Source organism: Artemia franciscana, unplaced genomic scaffold, assembly GCF_032884065.1.
Source record: "Artemia franciscana unplaced genomic scaffold, ASM3288406v1 PGA_scaffold_131, whole genome shotgun sequence".
Classification (NCBI taxonomy): Eukaryota; Metazoa; Arthropoda; class Branchiopoda; order Anostraca; family Artemiidae; genus Artemia; species Artemia franciscana.
In genome coordinates, this window is record NW_027062626.1 from 1,128,484 (window position 1) to 1,151,163 (window position 22,680).

Here is a 22,680-nt window from a genome sequence, read left to right on the forward strand (position 1 = left end):
ATTTACGTCAATAGAATATGAGAAAAGCATGAATCAGATTACTTTAATGGATAAACAAGTAAGTCTCCAAAGATCAAAAGGCTCTTTGATAATTGAAAATCTAGTTCCTTCGAAGGGATCTTTTTTTCACTAGGAAGTATTACAATGACTCCTCCTAAATAGCATCCTGTTCCTCTTACAAAAGGAAAAAATAGAATCCCATCATTACTTAAAGGAAATGAGAAGATATGTTAGTGATTACCCTTTTTGGAAAACTAGCATATCCTGTAGGAAATTCTCCCTCCTTTAGGATAATGGAAACTGAAGTGGTTATTATACAAGGTTGGGCAAGTCTTAATAGACAGTTAGGGACATAGTTATAAACACTGACGCGTAACAACTTGCATGAGATTTGCAAAATATTCGTTTCACAGCAACGAATTTCTTAGGATCTAGTTGGGTAGTATATAATTGTAATTTCAGAATTATATCCACAGATGGTCAATCGTAATTACGGTTGAACTAGTTTCAGGTAAACTAATTGCTCCAGTTAACTTAACTTATCGCAAATTTGGAATCTTAGGAAAAGGATAAGTTTCATCAGTTCTGTTAGAGATAGCAAAGAGATTGAAGAAGAAAAAGTTGTTTGCACCTCAAAGGGTAGCTTATATTACTGAAAGAGATGTAATAATTCTGCCTGTTTCGTTGCTGTTGTCTTTGTTATGAGTATCCTTTGGGCCAATCATAGTCTGATTTAAATATTCTCTGGCATCTGTATTGCTGAAAATCAATGACCATGAAAATTACATTTTGTTTGTTTCAAGGTTGTTCGTTAAAGATTTTCGGAAGAGAAAACGAATGAATAAAAATACACTTGAAATATCCATATTCCTTTTCAAAATCTGGTGAAAATTGTAAAAAAAAAAGGAAATTATCTTAACAGTTGCAGCAATTCAGGCTGGAACAATGGAGTCAGCTGACATTCTTATGCTATCTATTGGGCGCCACCAACAGAGAATAATCCTTACCTCGTAAATGAATTTAATTCGCAGAATGTCCGATAGTAAACAAAAATAAAATTAGGGAGGACCCCAACAAATCTACAGTTGAGAAAATTATGTTTATTTCTTTTTAATGGAGATACTGAGACATATTTTGTCTAAATCAAATTCTAAAATTTATTTACCCCTGTGAACAAAATTAGTTGATTAAGACCCTCTATGGAAATCTTTCTTGAGCACCTTTACACTTTACACTATACAAGTTTTCTCTTGAGCGCCTTTACATTATTCGTTAAATATGAATGGACATTGGTAATTTTTTACAAAAATATTATTTTTAACTTTAGAATTTAATGCATGTTTTAGAGTAGCATGATCCATTTTCCAGTAAATTTTGTTGTTTTGGTAACAGTAGAAACTGATGGAATGGCGACGGCAGGGATGTGTTGAGATTTCAAGCTATCGAGAAGCAAGCTTGAAGGTTGAATGCGTGATTATAGAAATAAAAAAATTTATGCTCAATTTTTATTGGTGGAGCTTGAAAAAATCAGATAAAATATTATTTCCTATGTTTAAATATTATGCCCTTTCCATAGTTAGAACATATTTTTTCAAGTTAAAAATATTTTTATTTAAACTTCATCTTTCCTTTTATTCAGATCACAGTCTGTAGCTTATAATACTTATTGTATCACTAAGGCAGTTTCACACAAAATTGGATATAAATTAGCTCATTTAATTTCAACTGCAAACTTTTAACTGTTTGTATTCTATTTGGAATTTCCATTTCCGAAAATAACTTTCATTCGCTTTCAATAGCCCAAGTTTTCTCTTGATCACAAAGTTCTTATTTGCGTGTCATTGAACCCTTTCTTGCAGTGAATTCAGTGACTGGTGAAATTCTTTTTATTCAAAGGGTGACAAGGAACCATATGGGTCACTATCTATGCATTGCATCGAATGGTCTGCCACCTACAGTAAGCAAGAGAGTTTCTTTATACGTTCACAGTGAGTGTTTCTTCTTCTTTTTTGTCTTCTAGGCCCTTACCAATTCTCAGGTTTATATTTAATTTATACCTACCAACATATGCTTAGAGTTAGAAGCTAAAATTGCTAACAACATTTTAGTGCGGTATTAATATGTGCAAGAAAAGCCTGTGTTCTATTATGTCAGTAACCTTATCTAAGCTTTCAAAACCATTAAAAACCTAAAGACCTTATGTAAAGCTTTCATGGTTAAGAACCACAAAGAATTAACTACATTTGCAAATCAAAAGCAATGCTCAAAAAAAGCCAGTTTGATATCAATACATGTCAAACGGTTCGTGGTAAGGCACTAGAAGAGTACTGACGCTGCTCAATAGTAACTGAAACTAAAAACAACATTTTTAATCTCAATAGACACATCAAAAGAATTAGCTTATTATGCTGATTCTAAATATATAGGATTCATTAAGTTTAGTGTTACTCATCTAAGGATACACGCCTGAAGAAATTTGCCTGATTTTCATCAAAGGGCAGATTCACCCCCACTAAACGTCAAGGAATCCTAATGATAATCACACCACCAAATTCAGCGTATCAGAGAACCACACTGTAGAGGTTTCAAGCTTCTAGGTTTCAATTTACAAAATTGTGAAATTTTGTATTTTTCGCCAGAAGAAAGATCACGGATGACTGTTTATTTGTTGTGTTTTTATTCCCAGGGATGATCGTATCGAACCAATGGTCATGTATCGGCAGAGGCTTCATTCAAACGAAATATTAAGGTTTTACTACCCTTTTTAACTGACCAGAAGTTTTGAGGGCAGCTAGCCCCCTTCCCCTTGAGCCTCCTTCTCCCAAAGTCGTTAAATCAAAATTTCGAGATAGCCCTTTTATTTAACATTGTTCAAAAGTCCGACAACTATGCTTTTGGTTGCGACACCTCCTTATTCCCTGGGGAAAGCGTTGTAAGTACGCAAATATGATGTTATAGTGGAATCGTGTTGAATCCTAGAAAATCGACAGAGATTAAACCAGATTCAACCAGAAATTAAAAAGTTCTACTGGCCTTATCCCATGACCGAAAAGATTGAAGGAAAACTAGCCCACCATCTGACCCCTTCTCCCAGCCCCTTCCCCCAAAGTCGTCCGATCAAAGTTGAGATAGCCATTTTGTTCAGCACTGTTGAAAAGTTCAATAGCTATGCCTTTGAGGATAACATGAATCTCCATAGCCCCTGGGGAAAGGGCTGTAGTTTGTAAAATTTGTACTGTATTTGTACTGCAAAATTTGTACTATTTGTACTGTAAAATTTGTACTGTACTATTTGTACTGTATTATTTGTACTGTACTATTATTATACTTTATTTGTATGTACTATTATGTACTGTACTATGTTTATATTTGTAGTGTACTATTTATACTATTTGTACTGTAAAATACTATTTGTACTGTAAAATTTGTACTGTATACTGTATTGTGTAGTTTGTAATTGTATTGTTCAATATTGTATTTGTTATTGGTGTGTATAGCTCATAGCGTTGTAGTAGATCGCTCTCCTACAGATAGAGTTTACAGGTTCAGAACTGTTGTCTCCTATTTGTTTTGAAAAAAGAAAAAATGAAGAGATCTGAAATTGAATCTTAACATAAAATAATAGTTAAAAAGCTGTTCGTGGTGACCAATTGTAAGTGAGGAGTGACTTGGCTCAATAATAACCTAAGTAAAACAACGGAATTTTGATAACAATAGATGCATCAAAAGTATAAAGCTTTTTATACTGATCCTGTAAAAATTTGCTAGACTTTATAAAATAGGGTGGAAACATTCCCAAAATGTCAAGCAATCTTAATGGCTGATGGCCATAATGCAGTTTACAATCTTATTGACTTAATGGCAGTCTTTGCGCTGTTTGGTACAGGGTGTTTTTAGTTGATTTTTCACCCACTTCCTCTTTTTTCAAGATTTTTCTGTTGGAAAATGTTTTTTCTGGTTTCTTTAATACAAAATGAAAAAACACTATTCCCCCTCTAGATCTTGACAAATACATCTTAACCCTTCCAAATTTTTGGGAAACATTTACTATGCGAAAAGTAAAATGATCTTACTGACAATCATACCATCAAATTTAGCATATCAGAAAACCCTACTGTAGAGGTTCCAAGCTTCCATGTAAGAAAAAATGTAATATATTGTATTTTAGACCCGAAAAAAGATCACGGATACGTGTTAATTTGTTTTTTTCCCCTGGGGGGGACCATGCCTTGTAATTTATCCTAGAAGATCAAGAGAGGGCTCATTTGATCAGAAATTAAAAGTTCTAGTGAGGGATTTTTATGCGATTCTTTTTTTTATATAAAAAAATTTTCAACTGAAAGTAAGGATCAACATTAAAGTTAAAACGAACAGAAATTATTACATATATGAAGGGGATTGCCTCTTCCTCAACACCTCGGTCTTTACACTAAAGCTTTTTAGTGCATTTAAAAAACCTTCTTATTGTTCTACTTAAACAGCCCTTGTTATTCATGAGTCGTTTTTACAGAAATAGAACAAAATTCAAACTTTAGTGTAGAGAGTGAGGTATTGAAGAGGAGGCAGCCTCCTTCATATACGTACTAATTTATGCTTATTTTAAGTTTTAATGTTGCTTCTTACTTTCTATTGAAAGAACCTGTTTTTAATTTAATTTATGATCATTTTTAAATATTCCCAGGGAATCTGACCCCAATTTTTACGGACAAATAGTCTCCCCACGGAATACAATCTAAACAATTCAATCCCGGTGAAATTTTACGCAGGACAATTACCTTAACAACCCCATGCGTAAAATTAAGGCGGAATGGAGAATGCAAGACATATAAATTCTTGCAAATTCCCTCAGTGTATGATTTCCCCTGACCAGTTCACCCCCTGAAAACTTCCCTCCCAATGGAAAACTACCCTTGTAAAAGCTCCGAGCAAAATAAATCCCCCCTCCCACACTAAAATGTATGAATGTTTCCCAATAACAAATACTGTGCGTAAAAAATGGGCAGATTTTATAACTCAGACCTTTTCCCTGGGGCTGTGGTTGGTCATGTTATATCCAAAGTCATAGCTATTGGGGCTTTCAACTATGATGAGCAAATTATTCATCTCAAATTTTCATCGGAAAATTTCGGAGAAAAATGGGTAGGGTAGGGGGCCTAGTTGCCCTCCAATGTTTCTTGTCACTTAAAACGAGCACTAGAACTTTTAATTTCTATTCAAATGTGCCCTCTCATGATATTCTGGGACCATTGGGTCGATAAGATCGCTCCTAGAAAAAAAACACAAATAAACACGTATCCGTAATCTTTCTTCTGGCAAAAAAAAAACCATAAAATTCCACATTCTTGAAAATAAGCCAAATTTTCTCAGGCTTATAAACTTTAATGAGTAAGTCTAAACTTAAAGAGACCTATATATTTAAAATCATCATAAAAGTCCGATTCTTTTGATATATCTATTGGTATCAAAATTTTTTTTTTTAGTTTCGGTTACTATTCAGTCGGGTCGCTCCTTACTAACAGTTCGTTACCACGAACTAACTGTTTGACTAACTAGACCCACGCTCCTTTTTTCCCCAAAGTCATCTGATTAAAGTTTTAAGATAGCTATGTGATTCAGCATAGTTGAAAAGACTGATAACTGTACCTTTTGGGACGACCCTTTAGTCCCTGGAGAAATAGTCCCTGGAGAAATATGCAATATGCCCGTTGCTCACATATTATATTTTTTTTAATTGGGAAATATAGAGATTTTTTGTGGGGGGAACTTTTCGAGGGGCATTTTCTATAAGTTGGAATTTCTATGGGAGGAAAGATTCCGGCGGAAATTTCCAGAAGAAATTTTATACGGGAAGGGGATTTCTTCGCATTCTCTGAAAAACGATAAGAAATTAAACAAAACAAGTTTCCAACTGAAAGTAAGAAGCAACATTAAAACTTAAAACAAACAGATGTTACTCCACATATGAAAGGGGCTGCCCCATCCTCAATACCCCTCTCTTTATGCTAAACTTTGACTCTTTGTCTTAACTCTTTAAGAACGGCTGCCGTTTCATCAAACGAAGAAAGAATGGGGTATTGAGGAGGGAGTTGCCCCTTTTATAAGGAATATTTCTGTTCGTTTTAAGTTTTAATTTGCACCTTACTTGCAGCTGAAAACAAACTCGCTGTTTTTTTTTTTTTTTTTTTTTTTTTTTATTTGACATGGCAAAAGAATCGACTTTTAGTGCTGATTTAAAATAAAATTTATTTAGTTCGAAACTATTCATCAATATTCCTTAGCATAAAAACATTTTTATTCCCCTTGCTGACTAAGCTAAATATTTTCTTCGGCATATTATAGACATTTATCCCTATCTCAATAAAAATAAGCAGAACTTTAGCCTAAAGAGTGGAGGTTCCAAGGGATGGTAATCTGTTTTATATATAGTATAATCTTGGTTTGTCTTTAGTTTTGACTCTTTCTCAAAACTCTACTTTATAAAACAATAAAAAACTTCAGCGTAAAGAGCAGGGTGTTGAGGAGGGGAATGCCCCTTTCATACGCGGAATAATTTCTGTTCGTTACTGTCACTCCTTACTTTCAGTTAAAAAAGACCTGTTTTTTATTTAATTCCTGAACGTTTTTGAATTGATGCAGAATTTGAATTTGGCTCACCGAACATGAATACTTAAAACGAAGTTTGCATATTAATTTTACTTTTTAAAACTTATAATAACCTTATAATAACCTAAGTTTTTATTTTGTTTCAGTTGTTTAAAAATGACACCTGAATCACAAAGGCTGTCCAATTAGAATAATAACCTCTTTTAAAAGTTAAAAAAGATACTTTAGCGTAAGAGTGAGCTATTGAAGAGAAGCAACCCATCTCATATACGTAATATTTTCTGTTCGTTTTAAGTTTTAATGTTGATTATTACTTTCAGTAGAAAAAACTTGTTTTTTTTTATTTAGTTGCTAATCATTTTCTAATCATGTTGCAAAATGCAGCTCCCCTCCATGGAAAATTCCCTTCCCTCACGAGAAATTTTTCAATGGAAAGATTCTCCCACGTAACTTAAATTAGTGATATTTGCGGAAATAATTTTGTAAGCATAGTAACAAAACGGCCAAAGAAGTCGAATCTATTCTTATGAAAACGAAATTCACAAGTTGAGCAATTCTAAAATGACTGAAATTAATGATAGAAAAATGAATAATAGAAAAGATCTTTAAAAGATGTTTTTAAGTTTTAATGTTATTTCTTACATTCAGTTGAAAAAAACTTTTTTTATTATTTAATAACAACCACAAACCAAAGACATACAATATCTTTGGTTTATTATCACATAAAAACATAGTAATGACGCTGCTTAAGGTAAAATTAAATGTTAAGATTGGCTGGAAAATAACACAAACAAATTATAGCCAATATCGGCCATTATCTAACGAAATTCGAACTTTAGCGTAAAGAGCAAGGTATTGACGAGGGGGTGAACTTTGTCATATACGTAATATGAGGGGCTTCTCCTCTCGTAAATATCTCGCTCTTTACCATAAAGTTCAAATTTTGTCGCAATTTTTTAAGAATGGCCCCTGAATCACAAAGGCCGTTATATATAATAAATAGCTCTTTAGAGATTACTAAAAATAATTTAGCGTCTAGAGTGAGGCATTAACTAGGGGATAAATCATCACATATAGGTGATAATTTCTGTTGGTTTTAAGTTTTGATGTTACTCATAACTTTCAGTTGAACAAACTTGTTTTTTTGTTTAATTTCTGGTTGTTTTTTAAATAATGCTGTGAAATCCAGCTTCATGGAAATTCTCTTCCTTATGAAAATCTCCTCCATGGAAAGATCCTCCCGCGTAAGCCCCTTACCCCTGACCCCCACGAAAAAAAATACCTTCTGAAAACGTCTTTATACTTCTCAAATAACCAATACCAGACCCTATATAAACAATGTTAAAAGTTCATAACTTTCAGCCCTTCCCCCGGGGTGTGGGGAATTAAGTCGTCCTCAAAGACAAAGTTATTAAATATTTCGACTGTGGTGAACAAAATGGCTTTCCCAAAATTTTCATCCGGTGATTTCGGGAAAAAATTAGTGTCTGAGGGGGCCTAGTTGCCCTCCAATGTTTTAGGTCACTTAGAAAGGGCACGAGAACTTTCAATTTCCGTTTGAATGAGCCCTCTTATGAAATTCTAGGACTACTGGGTCGATACGATCACCCTTGGGGGAAAAAAATAAACACGCATTCGTGATCTTTCTTCTGGCAAAAAGTACAAAATCCCACATTTGTGCACATAGGAGCTTCAAACCTATACAGTAGGGTTCTCAGATATGCTGAATCTGATAATGTGATTTTCATTCAGATTCTATACCTTTTAGGGGGGGGGTTTCACCTTTTTTTAAAAATAAGGCAGGTTTTATCAGGCTGGTAACTTTTGATGGGTATGACTAAACTTGGTGAAAGTTATATATTGTAAATCAGCATAAAAGTGTGATTCTTTTGATGTTCCTATTGGTATCAAAATTCCGTATTTTAAGAATTTTGGTTCCTATTAAGCCAGGTCGCTCCTTACTTACAATTCGTTACCACAAACTGTTTGATAAAAAATCTCCTTTTAGGCTTAGTTTTAGATACATCTAGTGAGCTTAAGCTGCCCAAAACCTTTCGGGCGTCCTAGTAAATTCACAAATTGTGTGACCATTTGGCACAAACCACTTAGATAAGATAAGATATTTATTTCAAAAAAATCTCTATCACAAGCCCTCAAAGGGCCGAATTCGGACTTCGGAGTCGACTAACAAAGCAAACAAAGCAAAAAAATACTGACACTAATAAAGCACTAACAAAGCAAAAAAGAAAACCGGTCAAACTAAACTTGAACAAATGCAAGTCAGAAAAAAAGTAAGGGACAAAATAATCAAATAATACAGAAAAGAACAATAAAAAAATATATACATCTACAAATTAAAAGGGACACTAAAAAAGTCCAAAAACTCACAAAAAAAAGAAGAACGAAGCATAAAACACACGAAAAACACATATGAATTAAAAGGGAAACTAAACCAAAACAGCGGGAGGGGGGCAAGCAAATTAGTGCAACGACCTAGGCAGCACCTCACCAAAAAAACTTGGCTGGCTTATAGATTAAAAACAAAAGAAAGATAGTAAGTCTCATTAAGATACAATAGTGTATCCAAAGAATGAGTCCTTATTCGCAACCAGTCAAATCGAAGAGCTAGGCCCTATTCTTACTTTAGCCCCTTAGGGGGGTCGCCTCATCCACTTCTTTTTCCCCAAAATCGTCCGATGAAATGTTTTGAGATAGCCATTTTGTTCATTGTAGTTAAAAGATCCTATAACTATGCATTTGAATATAACATGATCCCCCACAGCCTCAGGGGAAAGGTCTCTTAAGTTATAAAATTTGCCCATTGCTTACACATAGTATTTGTTATTGGGACGTATGCATACATTTTCGTGTGTGGGGGAGATTTTTCTGCCGGTGGGTTTTTCATGGGGAGAGTTTCTAGGGGTGGAGAGTTTCCAGGGGGTGAACCTGTCAGGTGAAATTTATAACTGGGAGAAATAATCAGAGTTCCTATACAAAATTCTTCATATGTCTTGCTTTCTCTTTTCCGTCTCAATTTTACGGGGTGGAGTTGTTAAGTATAATTCCTGACATTATTTAAAAAACGATCTGAAATTAAATGAAAAAAAAGTTTTCTCAACTGAAAGTAAGGAGTAGCATTAAAACTTAAAACGAACAGAAATTTTTTACATATATGAAGGGGATTAGCCCCTTTTCAACACCTCGCTCTTTGTGCTAAAATTTGAATTATGTCCCAATTCTTTAAGAACGACTCCTGAAACACGAGCGTTGTTTAATTAGAACAATCAGAAGCTTTAAGTACTAAAAAACTTTAGCGTAGAGAGCGAGTTGTTAAAGAGGGGGTAACCCCCTTCATATACGTAATAATTTCTGCTCGTTTGAAGTTTTAATGTTGCCCCTAAGTTTCAGCTGAAAGACTTGTGTTTTCTATTTAATAGCTAAAAGCTTCGGCTTTTATCTTTAACTCTTATTTTTTATCTAAAACTATTTGGTTCCTTTTTATTGAGAGTTATTCCTTTTGCACTTTTTTTTTCTATAGCTTTTTCTGTTTCTGAAATATTTTAGTTTTTGGTTTTCGCTATTTGTTTGATATTTTCTAAACCTTTGAATGAATGAATGAACTTTATTACCCGTAAAAGTATAAAAAATACAAAGTATGGAGTATTATAAATAAACAAAAACAAAACGATAAACAGCGAAGAAAAAATTCAAACTAACAAAAGACAACATGGACTAATTAACCAGTATCAATATGGAAAAAAGGCTGTAGAGGGTCATAAACGTGAATAAAGTTCATAGTCTTTTTACATAAATCATAACTGGAAGACCGAATCCGAGAAAGCACATCAATTAAACCAAATCGAGCAATTATTTTTTTGTTTCGATGCCATCTAGGAAGCCAGAGGAGGAATTTGCAATATCTGAAATAAGCCGTACATAGAGTATGTTGATCTTTCTTACGAATTAAATAAAAATAACAATTTTTTTAAATGAAAGTAAGGAGCGACATTAAAACTTAGAACGAAAAGAAATTACTCCGTATATGAAAGGGGCTTTTCCTCCTCAAAGCCCCGCTCTTTATGCTAAAATTTAACTCTTTCTCTTAACTCTACTTCTTAAAACAGTAAAAAACTTTAGCGTAAAGAGCGGGGCGTTAAGGAGGAAAAGCCCCTTTCATATACGGAGTAATTTCTGTTCGTTTTAAGTTTTAGGGCCGCTCCTTACTTTCATTAAAAAAAACTTGTTTTTTTTGGTTAATTTCTGGACGTTTTTTAATTGCATGTTTGATCTTGGTTCTCAGCACATAAATTATTGAAACGAAATTTGCACATTATTTTTTTTTTTTTTTGGCTAAATGGCTTTCTCATAGTTTTAATCGGAAGATTTTGAGAAAAAAAGAGAGAGGGAGGAAGCTTAGTTGCCCTCCAATTTTTTAATTACTTAAAAAGGAAACTAGAACTTTTAATTTCTTACGAACATTTTCATTAGTAAATAATAGACGTAAGTTACGAATTAAGTTACGTAAAGAAACTTCTATATTCGTATGTTTTTATTGCGTATATGAGGGACCTCGCTCTTTACACTAAGGCTTAAATCTGTCCTAATTCCTTAAGAATGACTCTTGAATTCACAAAGGCCGTAGATTAATTAGTTGAAATTACTAAAAATACTTTAGCGTAAAGAGCAAGGTATTACGAGGAGGTAAACCCCTCATATGCGCAATAATTTCTGCTAGTTTTAAGTTTTAACGTTGATCCTCACTTTCAGTAGAAAAAACTTCTCATATTTATTTTTTCATTTTTTTTAAAATAATGCTAAAAAATCCTGCGTCCCCATCATTGAAAGTCTCTTCCCCATGAGAAGTTTTTACATGGAAAGATCCTCCCACGTACCCCCCCCCATCTCTACTCTCCCTCCCAAACCGAAAAAATCCCCCTGAAAACGTCCGTACACTAAAAGTTTTCTTCTGTTTTAAAAAGTAGAGTTAAGAGAAAGAGTCGAACTTTAGCGTAAAGAGCGGGGCGTTGATGAGGAAGCATCTCCTTTCATATATGAAGTAATTTTTGTTCGTTTTAAGTTTTAATGTCGCTCCTTACTTTTCGTTAAAAAAGCTTGTTTTTTTTATTTAATCAGGAACAAGCGACTGTGCTAAGCAAGACTGAAGAAATATCTGTAGATGGTTAAATAGAGTAGGACAATCATAAGCAAAAAATTGGTAAGAAAGGCTGTCACCATCAAGGCTATTTGGACACTTAATTTTTCTTAAAGCCCGGCGAATTTCAGATATTGCTACAGGCTGGACGTGAGCCTGCAGGAGACGGTATGGTGAAAGCGGTTTAAGCAACTTATAATAAAAATACTGAAGGAAACTATTAAATACACTGAACACACGCTTATAATGATCAACAAAATTAGCTAGCTGGAGACAAGATAGGGTAGATGGGAAGCATTTCTCACTATTAATAACCTTATTCCAGAAGGCCTTATTTGTGGGTCCTGGCAATGGATTCAAGCGTCCTCTCTTCAAACTGGCCTTATATTCAAGTTTGCACTTTTGTTTCACAGAGAAAATAGCTCCGGACGACGGTCGGTCACATGATATCCACATACGAAGCCAAATTTTGGCTTTTTACTTAGCACGTTTTACTTCAGGATCAACGTTCCAATTAGGCTTTCTTGTATCAATCCGAACTTTATCCACAGGCACTGCAGCTTTGGAAGCTGATTTAAGGCAATGTACAATTTGATAATAATAGCAATTTAGGTCAACTCTACTTGAAGGCGAGGAAACTGACGTTTGTAGCACGTGATATGGCACTTTTATGGTCGACAGTAGCAGTTAGCGTAGCAAGGTATAGTGGGACATCAGCACGATCCCAGTTCAACTTCGTATGCCACTTCAGCTGAGCTGAAAGTGTTTTGCCAGATAGCTCACGGAACAAATTACAGCTAAGAATAAGGTGATCGTCATCAATCTTCTCTTCGTCCACCCTGACAATCGAGGATATTAAGCTGGAACTGGAAGAGAACACGTGATCCAGGTTCAATTTTTAACAGCCTCTGTTATGAATATACGTGAATGGGAGGCTCTTAACGGCGATATGATATATGCTAGGAAGTGATTCTAGCAAGAGTATTGACCTATCGGAGGTACCAAGAATGTCAAAGTTAAGGTCACCAGCTAAAACCCAATTTAGGTCTTTCAAACGTAGACTTTCAAGTAGAAACTTTAAACTGGAGCAACATTTAGCGAAAGATGTGAACGATGTTATAGAACGTCGATCGCAAGGTAAGTCAACGTTTATAAAGGCGGTATTGTCACATTGAATCCCTAAGATGTTATCATCACAATAAATCACAGAGGGCTTTGATGGGGAACGAAAGAAAATTGCTTGGCCACCGGAAGAGCGGCCTCTAGTTTTCTTGGTCTCTTCCAAAAAAAAATGGTGGACAGAAGATCACTTCAAGCTAGAAATGTTTGATTTGGTCAAAAGATGTTCTTGCAAGAACACTATGTAATGGACTAATAATTCATTAATTAACAAGTCTTTGTCTTTTGTGTCGTTAATATTGAGAGAAGCAAAACTTAAAATAGTAGCATGGTTCATTTTGGAGCAGAGTCCAGAGCGCGTTTGATCACTGGGCAATTCATACTATAGGAAACATGAGCTTCGCCGCAGTTGGAACATTTCGAAGCCTCTAAGCAAGGATTGTCCTTAGTATTGGAATGCCATCCAGAACATTTAGAGCACTTCATCTCATTCAGGGCACATGGGCAGTGAGCTAACGAATGATGGATACTTCGGCATCTAAGACACCGTCTGGGCAGTTCTTTGTATTCCGATATTTTAAAAGACTCGTAACCCAAGCGCAGACCTGTAGCAATGGCAGATTTTAGTGCAGTTGAATCAAGGAACTCTAAACGCAATGTATGAGAAGAGCCGATCTGGCTGGCCTCAACAAGACCAGGAATAGTGGAGATGAGTATACTGCTAGAAACACTATCGGGAAGTCCCCTAATTACTCCAAGAGGTTTGCGATCAATCACTTTAGCAAAAATATTTGGATAGCTCGCAACAGCAGATGTGGCAAGAGAATTGGCGGAAACTTTATCCTGCGTAACAACAACCCATCTTTTCCTTACCGGATCGGACTTTACCGACATAATTCCGTCATGTCCAGCCAAAGAATCAAGCTTTTCCTTGCGAGAAACGGGGTCTCTTAGTTCTGGTGGCGGATATTTAAGAACGACGGCGTACAAGGGTTTGCGATCGGTACCCTAACTATCTGAGACCAGAGAACTATTTATAGACGTTGCTGGACTATTGAGGTGATCAAGCGAGTTTAGCTGATCAAGGCACTGGTTGAATTTGGTGGTAAGGATAGAATAAGCTGACGCCGTAACGCTAGGGACTTCAGAGGGGGATTTGATCAACTCTGATCAAATCCTTTGAGCAAACTCTGGAATACCAGTATTTTCTGCAGAGCAGCGAGCAAAAGTAGTGATAATATCCGACAATGAACTATTCTTAGCACTGGGTCCCGAACGAGAAGGTATAGGCTCATCTGGGAAGCAATTGCTATATAAAAGTTTCTTAGCGCCAAGAACATCTTCATACTGGAAAAAATCACTAGCGTATGTCACAATCGACTGATGGTCCAACCCCTCATCGACATTGTGCTGAGCAAAATTCAAAACTGGGCAATAATAAAGCGTACGGGTATTCCAATTTTCCATGATAAGCAAATTTCACTCACGACTCGGCGTCAGTCCAAAAACAATTAAGCGAAAAAGGTATATCCACAGAGAAGTTCTTAATAAGCACAATTATGAAATGATCAACACTGGCTAAATAAATGCAATGAGAATAAATAATAACTTATCTTTGAGTAGGCAAATAATACAGTAATTTGCAAGTAATCTGAATATTTCAATGCACGACTCAGATGATTGTAGTGCTGAATACTAACTCACAGCCACAATCCATATATAATCCTTAAGCCGTAATCATATACAAGTTTATAAATTTATCTAACAAGTTTCAATTACAAGTTCAAAAGTATTTCATTAGTTATTTATTCCAAACAGGTACAGAGTTAATCCGGCTTAAATCCAATTAGTTGTTGACTTGTCAAATAACAAAAGACAACTTTTCTTTCACTGAAGTTGGCTTAGCTGAAAAATTGACGAGATATCAGCACTTTTCCTATTTTGTTCTTCTTGTTCTTTGACTTGTTTTATTTCTTATGCCCCAAGGTGTCACAAGCAAAAATCTTGGGGGGAGGTCAATGAATTTCAACAACTGGCTGGTTATTTTACCGAAAGATTTTTGTGGTATTGCTAATAATATTATTTTTTTGTTTTGGTTTTTTACCGACTGATACTGACCTTCTTACATTGATGGTATTCATATATTTCCATGAACTCATTTACGCTAAAAAAAATTGAGCCAGTAAAACAGTGGTGCCTCTTGCCACTATTTTACCAACTTAATTTTTTATCATAAAGAAAGAAAACGATCAAAAGGGGTTTTTAAAGGCCAAATGAAAATACTGAAGAAAACACAGAAAGCGAAAAACAAAAACCAAAAATAAACGAGGAAAGTACAACAAAACCAATGAAAAAGAAAAACACCAAATATTTAAATAAAATGAAATAAAAGACCGAAAACCAAAAGAATTAAAATCAAATACCTAACATCTATAAAGTGAGTTATTCGCCAATATCCGTGATTTGTACAAAATCCAAATAAATATGAACTGCCATCTATGGATAGTAACGAACAACTGAGAAATAAAAAAAAATCATTCACTCAAACAAACAAAGCAGCGATTGAACAAATTGGAGAACTAGGTCACCTAATTTCTGATTTTGACCATTGAATTCCTTGCAGACCCTTTGAGACCTAAGGGGCTGATGACATATTTGACAACATGATTGGGGAAGTGGTTCAACGTTTATTTCAGGGATTACTATAGTAACGGCTTCTCTTTTGAGAAAACTAAAATACGATTTATTTATTCTTAAATCACCTGAATCTCTGTTGAAAGCTAGACCTAAATTTTGGTATTTGTAAATTTCAACAGCTACTCTGTAGTGCTGGACAATACCTTTGTCATGTGATATTAGGCTAACTTGGTTAAATAAAACAGTATGGTCTGGATTATCAAATATGTGTTTTGGGAGGACAGAGTCAAAATTTTCTGGGTTTTTCCGCTTTTTAAGGGTGTTATTAATTGAGGTACAGTGCTGAGTGATTCTATCTGTGAGTCGTTGATCAGTTCTTCCGATGTTCCAAAGACCACAAGGTGAAAACTTCGATGTCTACAGATTCCTTGTTCTTGCCAGAATTTCTTTCTAGTATACCAATATTTTGACTCAAAATTTGTTAATAATACGTTTTTATTCGGTTCTTTTTATTTTTTAGTTTATATGTGTTTTCATTTTGGTTTCTGTTCTTCAATGAAGGTTTATTGTTGAACCTATAGCCAAAATAGTCCCTTAAGATTTTCCTGTTCACTTTTTTACTAGATAAATAAAAAAAAAAGTCCCAGTCATAATATAGCATCTTGTTTTTAACTTTGCTAAAGCAAAATTTTGCAGCTATTCGGAGTTCCAGTGATAAATAGAGTGTTCCCCCATCTGGCATTTCCCTTAAATCTACAAACATGTATTTTCTTGAACTTATCAGCATCATCTGATCTATTTTTCGGTTATGTTGCTGAAGAAGCAACGTCTTTGATCGCTCTCTCCGCCAATTCGACAAACTGAAATGGTAATCCGAGTCTCTGTGTCAAAAACATTGGCTTAATCCTGTTCCACTTAGTAGCAAATTCTTAGTAGCAAGATACTTTTTAAACAATAAAAGGTAGAATATTAAACCTGGCGAGAATGGTTCTAATTTGATTCCCATACCATCTGATTGACATAGTCAATCACATTGTCATTCCATAAAATAAGCTACTAAACGCGAGAATGTAAAACGGTTTATAATTGGTCAGTTAAAGACAATCGAACAATCATAAGTAAGTTTATAATCTTCTGGATTTATAGTAAACTAAGGGGATGGACCTACGTAGCCAACTTGAAGCCACTGAAACCTGAAATGTGATAAACTGAAGAGCTCCATGTAAAAAAAAAATCACTAAATCCCGGAATTTTTTACCGGCATTTGAGCATGCGGTTCTGATGAGTTAATAAGTTGTTCAAAACACATCAGTGGGTATATAATTTCAAACAGTTGAAACGGATACTGACTTTTACGAATTGTAAATTTAACTTTTTGGAATTTCGCTAACTTTTAAGCCGTAATTTACAACAGTTACCTAGTTTCTTGAGAAAAATTTCAATTAATTCGCGATAAGAGCCCTCAAGTCTCTGTTTTCATGCGGAGTGCTGAAGTAGCTCCATAAACTTATGATTTTAACGATCTCCTTTTCTTGTTCTAGTTCCTCCCCGAGTATTAGTTCCTCATCAACTAATTGGAATAATGCAAGGTCAAGAGGCGGTTCTAACTTGTAATGCTGAGGTGTACCCAAAAGCAATCTCTTATTGGACAACTGCAAAAGGGGAGGTAATTTCTGAAGGTAAGAAGTTTATTATTTTTTTGGATCTGGTTAGGTGATGATTTTTTTTAAACTCTTGATAATGAACATTACTAAAAAAATATAATCACTTTATTACTAGCTAGAAAAACGGAGACTTTCTATATTCCTGGTAATAGCAGTTTAAGATTAAAAACAATAGTTCTATTTTAACCAACCAATAAGATTACCAGTAAGATCATTTTTATTCGGTATGGATATTTTCTTAACATGTTTCTATTCTCAAGTCCAGATTATTTATATATTATATATATATATATATATATATATATATATATATATATATATATATATATATTTATATTTATTATATATTATATATATCAATATATTATAATATTGATATATATTATATTAATAAATAAACTCAGCTTTGCGCAATAGTAAATAAATTTTTACTTATCTAGTTTTGTGTGTTTTTACAACTTGACAGGAGCTAACAGATACTTTGCATAAAATAACCCAAAAGCTTGATCTCGCATTACCATTAAACAAAAAGTTTTTTCAACTGAAAGGAAGGAGCAACGTTAAAACAGAAATTATTACGTATATGAAGGGGTTGCTCTCTCTTTAGCAACTCGTTCTTTACGCTATAGTTTGTTAGTACCTTTTAAAAAAGCTTCTTACTGTTCTAATTAAGCGACCCTTGTGTTTCAGGAGCCATTCTTAAAGAAATGGAACAAAATTCAAAGTTTAGCGTAAAGAGCGAGGTTTTGAGGAGGGAGTAACCCCCTCCATACACGTAACAATTTCTTTATATTTCAAGTTTTTAATGTTTCTCCTTATTTTCAGTTGAAAAAAACTTGTCTTTTTGTTTAATTTCTGTTCATTTTTTCAATAATGCCAGGCAATCTGGCCCTACGTTCAAGGAAAAATCCCCCTCCTACGATAAGATCTTCTTGCTAGACAATTTGATCCCGGTAAAAATTACCCCGGACGATTACCCTTAACAACTCCACGTGTAAAATTGAGACGAAAAAGAGAAAGCAAGACATATAAAAAGAATTTTGTATAGGAATTCTGGAAAATTCCCCCAGTGTAAAATTTCCCCTGACAATTTCACCCCCTGAAAATTCCCTCCCCGTGGAAAATTTCCCCTTGGACGAACCCCCAGCCAAAAATTCGTCTAACACCCAAAAATGTTTGCATACTTCCCAATAACAAATACTGTGTGTAAGCAATGGACAAATTTTATAACTTAAAGACCTTTACCCTGGGGCTGTGGGGGTCATGGTGTAATTAAAGGCATAGTCATAGGACATTTAACTTTGATGAACAAAATGGCTATCTCAAAGTATTGATCAGAAGATCTTGGGAAAAAAGGGGTGAGGGAGGGGGTCTAGCCGCCCTCCAATCATTTTGGTCACTTAAAAAGGACACTACAGCTTTTAATTTTTTTCAGATGTTCCCTCTCACGATATTCTAGGACCATTGTGTCAATACGATCACCCCTGGGAAAAACAAACCAAAAGAAAAAACAAGAAAATAAAGACGCATCCGTGCTCTTTCTTCTGACAAAAATAGAAAATTCCAGATTTTTGCAGATAGGAAGCTGAAAGCTCAGAAACAAGGTTAGCTGATACGTTGAATCTGACGGTGTGATTTTCATTAAGATTCTTCGGTTCTTAGAGGGTATTCCACGCCTTTTTGAAAATCAGGCTAATTTTGATCAGGCTCGTAGCGTTTATGTGCATCAATACACTTAATGAAACTTATATATTCGAATCAATAAAATAAGCAAAAATTTTCTATATATCTATTAGTATCAAAATTTATTTTTTAGAGTTTCAGTTTCTATTGAGCCGCGTCACTCCTTACTTACAGTTTGCTACCACAAGCTTTTTGATATAAAGTTTTTGCCTAGCCAAAAGTTATGGTTTCTGAGCCTTTTTTAACGCAAAAAATGTAAATCTGATATTCAATTACTGTAATACATATTCTCCGTATTTCTTCATGGTATTAATTAAAAAATAGAATTGTTCAGATGAAACTAAAGAGTGTAGCTTTAAAAGAACAAACTTGTTACTCTGAAGCTTAGACAATGTATATTTACAAAATTAGCTCAGATAAACTGACTAAGAATATTTCCCTTTATTTGTACAAAAAAACCAGTGCTTTACTGAAAACACAAAACCAAAGCAAAAACCAGGGTGTTCTTTTGGACTAGAAAAGTAATTCTAAACCGGCAGCACATAGCAGACCAGTTATAAGACTATCAGTAGTCTTTCACCAGCCATTCTATCGACAATTTTTAAGTGTACAATATAGATTCTCTAAAAAGGTCAAGCAAGCTAAGTTTTCTAAAAGCATTAGTTTTGTACACTTTTACAGATTTAGGGAAATATCAAGAGCCAATTTCCCAGCAATGAGCTTTATTGGTTTGAAGTTTCAATTTTATTCTTTACTTCCATGAATTTTTTTTTAAATCTATTTTATTCATTTAACTTTTTTTAGGTATAGCCTACTTAACTAACCTTGCTAAAAGATCCTTTTCTTACTTAGGCGGCAAAATAAAGGTCAACATGAGTTTTGTTATTATTAGGCAATAAAAATAAGATTTTATCTTCTGCCTGTTTTAAATTTCCCCAAAGAAGTGCAACCTTGTCACATAAGATAATAAGATATATAAGAGTCCAAGAGGTATAATATTACTATCCGTATATTTTAGAAACTTCAGATGAAAAATTATATGGTGTATGAAATGTCACCCTTGATCAACAATATTTTTTGCGCAACATACAGGGTTCATTCTTTTAGTGTACAGTATCAGGAAAATATGAACAATAAGGGCCACATATATTTTTATTCCAGTCTTGTTACTGCATTTTTTTCCCAAATTACACCAATCTTATTTTCTTTAATGACAAAAGTCCTTTTCCATAAACACATGGGGAGGGGTAGGCGATATTTGTCAAAGTGAAAAAAGGGCATAGTTTGTAAAAATGGCGAAAGGTAAAATAAGTATTTGGGTCCTCGAATATCCAAATATTTGTCCCTTGAATACACAATGACTTTTCAAACATTCTTTCTTTTCTATTGTAAAGAAATAGAAAAGCCACAAAGGTTTAACCTAAAAAGGTTTCTCCGGGAGTGATATTTGTATGTGAGGCACCTACGAAGGAATTTGTTTTGAATAGGTGATGCTTTTATTCATTTTAACAGAGATTAATTATTTCAGACTTCACTGCTAATATTTGTAACGAAAATGGTTATTATATTAGATAGAGCATTGAATGGCGAACCAGATGGAATTCTTATTTCTTGGCTGCCTGTCTAAGGATCTTTAACATTCTCCCCTCCACCCCCAAGGGTTGCCTGTATAAGTAAGTTAATACTAAAATAGACTGAGCTAATTAAACCTAAGAATATGATAAAACACTAGTTTTTTCAAGTCACGGAAACTTGTTGTCTTTCGGAGGATACGAGTTTTCCATTCCTCGGCATTTAAACTTTTTTTTGGTACAGAATTGCAGAAATTTATTATTACTTGTGGAATGAAATTTATCATTACTTGTCGAGAAACTTATTATTACTCATTTATTACTTGTGGGTCTCATTCATAAAAATTATGGTTTTGCTAAAATGAGCCAAGCCTGTTTTCGAGAGACCTGTAATTTAGTATTTGCTCTCCGAAATTTTTTCGGAGGAGTTGTCTTTTTTAAGGAAAATACTAATCAGTAACATTTATGAAGAGTGGTTAATTAAACAGACTTTTTCGAAAGAAGAAAATGTTCCTAGAGATTTCTAAGGAAGTCTTGGAGACAACTCAGGAGAGTGATGTTTTTTGTTCCTTACCATTTGTACCCAGGCTAAGTGAAAAACTTAAAAGAGTTTTATAGAGTAATGGTATAAAGGTAGCTTTAAAGAGTATTAATACTTTGGGTAGTTTTCTAAATTCTGGGAAGGACCTAACTTCAGTGGGGCAACAAAGCGGGGTCTATTAGATCCCATGTACTTATAGAAGCTCATATGAAGGACGTACTAGCCATAATTTGGAAATGAGATTACTACAGCACAAAAACTCTATTTCATCGGCTTTAAAGAAAAATTCTAAGCCTGAAGATTTCACTTCTGCCGTATCGGAAAATATTTTTAATTCCCCAGATCCTTTTATTTTGCTCGATGATGTCTCTTTGATTTCTAGGAACCGGGGTTTAAAGCAAAATTTTCATGAAACTCTAGAAATTAAGAAAATTTTATTTAAGAATATAGTTTTAAATAGGCACACGGGTAAATTTGGTTTGAATTCTATTTAAAATAATTTATTAAAATCAGATAGAGTAAAGTTCATTTCACCTAATGCGATTAACCTCTGTCCAAGTATTAGTTCATTCAATGCTAATGAACCGGATCCAATAAGGTCAAAGAGACTCGCTTCTATTTTTGCTTTGGAAGGAACAAGACTATTAAACGACATGTAGTTTATTTTATATATAAATTATTGCTTTTAATTGTTTTAGTTTAGTATTACTATTGATAACAGTCACTGCATATTTGACCGAAATATCTAGTTTTTTTTTTGAAATTTATCACTGTCTGTATAAAAGGATTTCATCCCTATTTGAAAATCCTAAAAATATAAGCGTTGGTTCTTGACCCATGAAAAATACTTACCTAGATATACCCTACCCCCCGCTAAAAACAAATCACTAGGTGAGTACGTCCAAAAATCAATAGATTTGAGAAAAAATCTCTAAATTGCTAATTGCTAGTTTATTGAAAGCAACGTCCCACTTGTATATTGTTTCAAACCTTTTTTCTAGTTTAGTCCTTTTTAAAAAATTCTTTTTGGACATTTCCTTTTATCTTTTTAATGGGGCTCTAGAAAATAGAAGAAAATCCAAGCCCCTAAAAGATTCAACTTTTGAGCCAAAAAAAATCTGTCAAAGACTAGAATAAAAAAACAACTTATCTAGAGAGCAAAAGCCGTTAGGAAAAAAACGCTAAAGGAAAAACCATCCTGGGGAAAAATAAGTCCCCAGAACTAGTGATAAATAACACAGGGTAGCAGCATTAGTTTTACTAATGAGAATGCCGGATATTTTAATATACTCTTGAATTATGCTAATTTGTTTTATTTTAATTTTTATTTATTTTATCTACCTAATTTTATTTACTTTAATTTTATTCTAGATAATAGATTTAATATAATTTTCACGGAGTCAGAATACAGGATAACAATGGTACTTAGAATAAATCCTGTTAAGGTGGAAGATTTTCGAAAATACAAATGTTTTATCAGGAACAGTTTAGGAGATGCTGAGGGATCCATCCTTTTACAAGGTGAGTTTTGTCTTATAAAACAATGAAACTCCTAATTGTCGTACTATTAGAAACAAAAATCCAATTATATTTGCAAAGATATTGTTCTTCTTTGTATTTACCAATTTTAAAATATTTTTTTTAAAAAGAAATTATAAAGATTGCAGGAAACTATTTAAGACAAAAATGAATAATAGTATAGGTATTCTC

At 34.0% G+C, this 22,680-nt stretch overlaps 1 protein-coding gene across 1 annotated transcript in view; it reads left to right on the forward strand.

Annotated features, from left to right (window-relative positions):
- The window catches only part of LOC136041293 (limbic system-associated membrane protein-like), a 255,171-nt gene that overhangs the window by 223,068 nt on the left and 9,423 nt on the right, over positions 1–22,680 (forward strand). The window contains exons 8-10 of the mRNA XM_065725904.1: positions 1,860–1,988; positions 17,053–17,190; positions 22,342–22,491. Of these exons, the coding sequence (XP_065581976.1) occupies positions 1,860–1,988; positions 17,053–17,190; positions 22,342–22,491 (417 nt within the window). The remainder of the gene's footprint in view (positions 1–1,859; positions 1,989–17,052; positions 17,191–22,341; positions 22,492–22,680) is intronic.